At 61.0% G+C, this 2,695-nt stretch overlaps 1 protein-coding gene across 1 annotated transcript; it reads left to right on the top strand.

Annotated features, from left to right (window-relative positions):
• The first annotated feature begins 944 nt into the window (after positions 1-944).
• On the top strand, positions 945-2,314 carry HOXB1 (homeobox B1). Its single transcript, XM_016202239.2, has 2 exons — positions 945-1,521; positions 1,986-2,314. The coding sequence occupies exons 1-2, from the start codon at positions 945-947 to the stop codon at positions 2,312-2,314; spliced, it is 906 nt and encodes a 301-aa protein (XP_016057725.2).
• Positions 2,315-2,695: the final 381 nt, after the last annotated feature.

Below are 2,695 nucleotides of genomic sequence, written 5' to 3'. Positions count from 1 at the left end.
AGTTGATGGATAGATAGGGAACAAATATAAATATGGAGAGAGATGGACGAACAGAGAGATGGATCGAGACAGAGGGAATATAGAGAGGCTGAGGGAGGGAAATGGATGTGTGAACGAGAGAGCATTTATGCGGGGAGATGGAGAGAGACATGGGGGCACTTCTCACCCTCCCTCCGCATTTCTGTACTCTTTCTCCCTGAAATGCCAGTTTTCCACCCTTCACTTAATGAATCTCTCCTCTATTCCAGACCCCGCCTCACACCCTTAGGTGTTTTGGGGCCCTCTTACCTCACAGTCATCCATTTGGCCCAAGATAACATACCTCCCCCGCCTGCCCTAGCCCATCACCCCAAGACGAATTGGGAGAAAGAAGATGGGAGTGGGAGTTCTGGGCAAAGTAAGGAGGCTGGATTCCCTGCCTCCCCATCTACAGCCTTGGGGGGAAGGCTCCTTTGGGGTGTGGGAAGAGTGAGGGGCAGCTGGGTTGAATTTGGCCAAATCTAATAACCCAAGAGCCTATTGAAGGCCTTGGGGGTTGGGAGGGGAGGAAAGTCTTCAATATTCCTCTAACTTTCCCCCCACCCCATCTCCCTCTGGTCCCTTCTTTCCAAAAGTCTTTGAAGAAAGATGTTTTTGACGCTTCCACGTCTCTCTCAGATGGATGGGCTGCGAGTGATTGAAGTGTCTTTGTCATGCTAATGATTGGGGGGTGATGGATGGGCGCTGGGGCTGCCAAACTCTGGCCCACTGCGCCCATTGGCCTGGGAGAGATCACATGTGCCCCTCCCACCCCCACTCCCTACCCCCTTCCTGGGGGAGCCCTGGCCCAGGCGAGCTGGCCCAGGCCATGGATGCAAGCTTCAGCGCTGTGACATACTGCCGAAAGGTTGTAGGGCAAGAGGGTGTCTCCCCCAAACGGGCCGACCCTCCTGCGGCCTCCACGCATGGACTATAATAGGATGAATTCCTTCTTAGAGTACCCACTCTGTAACCGGGGACCCAGCGCCTACAGCGCCCACAGCGCCCCTACTTCCTTTCCCCCCAGCTCGGCTCCCGCTATTGACAGCTACGCAAGCGAGACCCGCTATGGTGGGGGGCTGCCCAGCCCCGAGCTACAGCAGAACTCAGGGTATCCCGTCCAGCAGCCGCCTTCGGCACTGGGGGTGCCCTTCCCCAGCTCTGCAGCCTCGGGGTACGCCCCGGGAACTTGCAGCCCCACCTATGGGCCTTCTCAGTACTACCCTCTGGGCCAGCCGGAAGGAGATGGAGGTTACTTTCATCCTTCGAGCTATGGGGCCCAGCTAGGGGGCTTGTCCGACGGCTACGGAACCGGTGGAGCTGGCCCCGGGCCCTACCCTCCGCCGCAGCCCCCTTACGGGACCGAGCAGTCGGCGAGCTTTGCACCGGCCTATGCTGATCTCCTCTCCGAGGACAAGGAATCGCCCTGCCCGTCAGAACCCAGCACCCCTACTGCCCAGACCTTCGACTGGATGAAGGTTAAGAGGAACCCACCCAAGACAGGTAGGGCTCAGGCGTGGCCCCCCTCTCTCCGGGGTCCCAAAGCGGCTCTGCTGCTCCTGCACTGAGGTGTCCTGAGCCCAGGATGGGTTCCTTTCTCTGAGACGCTCTGGCAGAGGCAGGTAAGAGCTCTGCGCCCGTCTCAGCCCGGTTGGGTTCCCCACCCAGCGAGTCCGGGTTCACCCTTCAGAGTAAGTCTGCACCCCCGCCCCGCACTTCCCGATCTGTGGGCCGAGCACAGGCCCAGGACCTGGGTGCCTAAAGGGGGTGGGGTGGGGAATGGAGGTGTGGGAGCGGTTGCTCTAGATTTGGAGAACACCTTGAGGGTGGGGTGTGCCTGGAATCCAAGAGGGCTTTGAGAGCAGAAGTTGGACGGAATGGTGGATGGGGGCGCGGGGCGGCCCGGGAGGAGGGGAGGGGAAGGAGGAAGGTGAGAGCTGACGCGCCCTTCTCCGCCCCGCCCCTAGCCAAGGTGTCGGAGCTGGGCCTGGGCGCCTCCGGCGGCCTGCGAACCAACTTCACGACGCGGCAGCTGACGGAGCTGGAGAAGGAGTTTCATTTCAACAAGTACCTGAGCCGGGCGCGGAGGGTGGAGATCGCCGCCACCCTGGAGCTCAACGAGACGCAGGTCAAGATTTGGTTCCAGAATCGGCGCATGAAGCAGAAGAAGCGCGAGCGGGAGGGAGGCCGGGCGCCCGCGGCCCCTCCAGGTTGTCCCAAGGAGGCGACCGGAGACGCCTCTGACCAGTCGGCGTGCACCTCCCCGGAGGCCTCGCCCAGCTCCGTCACCTCCTGAACTCAACCCCTCCACCGACCCGGCTCCCCAGCGCCGCCGTCCAGCTCTCTCCTCCGCTCTCCCTACCCCCGGCCTGCGCTTCACTGATGGGAGATTTCCACCGGCTGGGGAGCCAGTTTGGAGCTGCCTTTGGGGGCAATGGGGAAACACTTTTCTCCGGTCTGGGTGGGGTGCTGATGGCTGGGGACCCTTGCGGCACCAGAGGCGTGGGAGACACATAACCTGCCAAATGTGGAGGGAAGGGCTTCCTCTCGCCTTGGATCTGGGGATGGGTACTCGGCTGGGGTGGGAGAAGCCGCACCCTCCTGAATCTGCTTGCCCTTACAACTTCATTTGTTCAGTTCAGTGCCTTTGAGCTGGGAGGACTGTCCTCATGCACTC

Source organism: Miniopterus natalensis, chromosome 17 (genome assembly GCF_054644295.1).
Source record: "Miniopterus natalensis isolate mMinNat1 chromosome 17, mMinNat1.hap1, whole genome shotgun sequence".
NCBI classification, from domain to species: Eukaryota; Metazoa; Chordata; class Mammalia; order Chiroptera; family Miniopteridae; genus Miniopterus; species Miniopterus natalensis.
The sequence above is the reverse complement of the archived record's forward strand: the minus strand, read 5'-3'. Positions and strand labels throughout refer to the sequence as shown.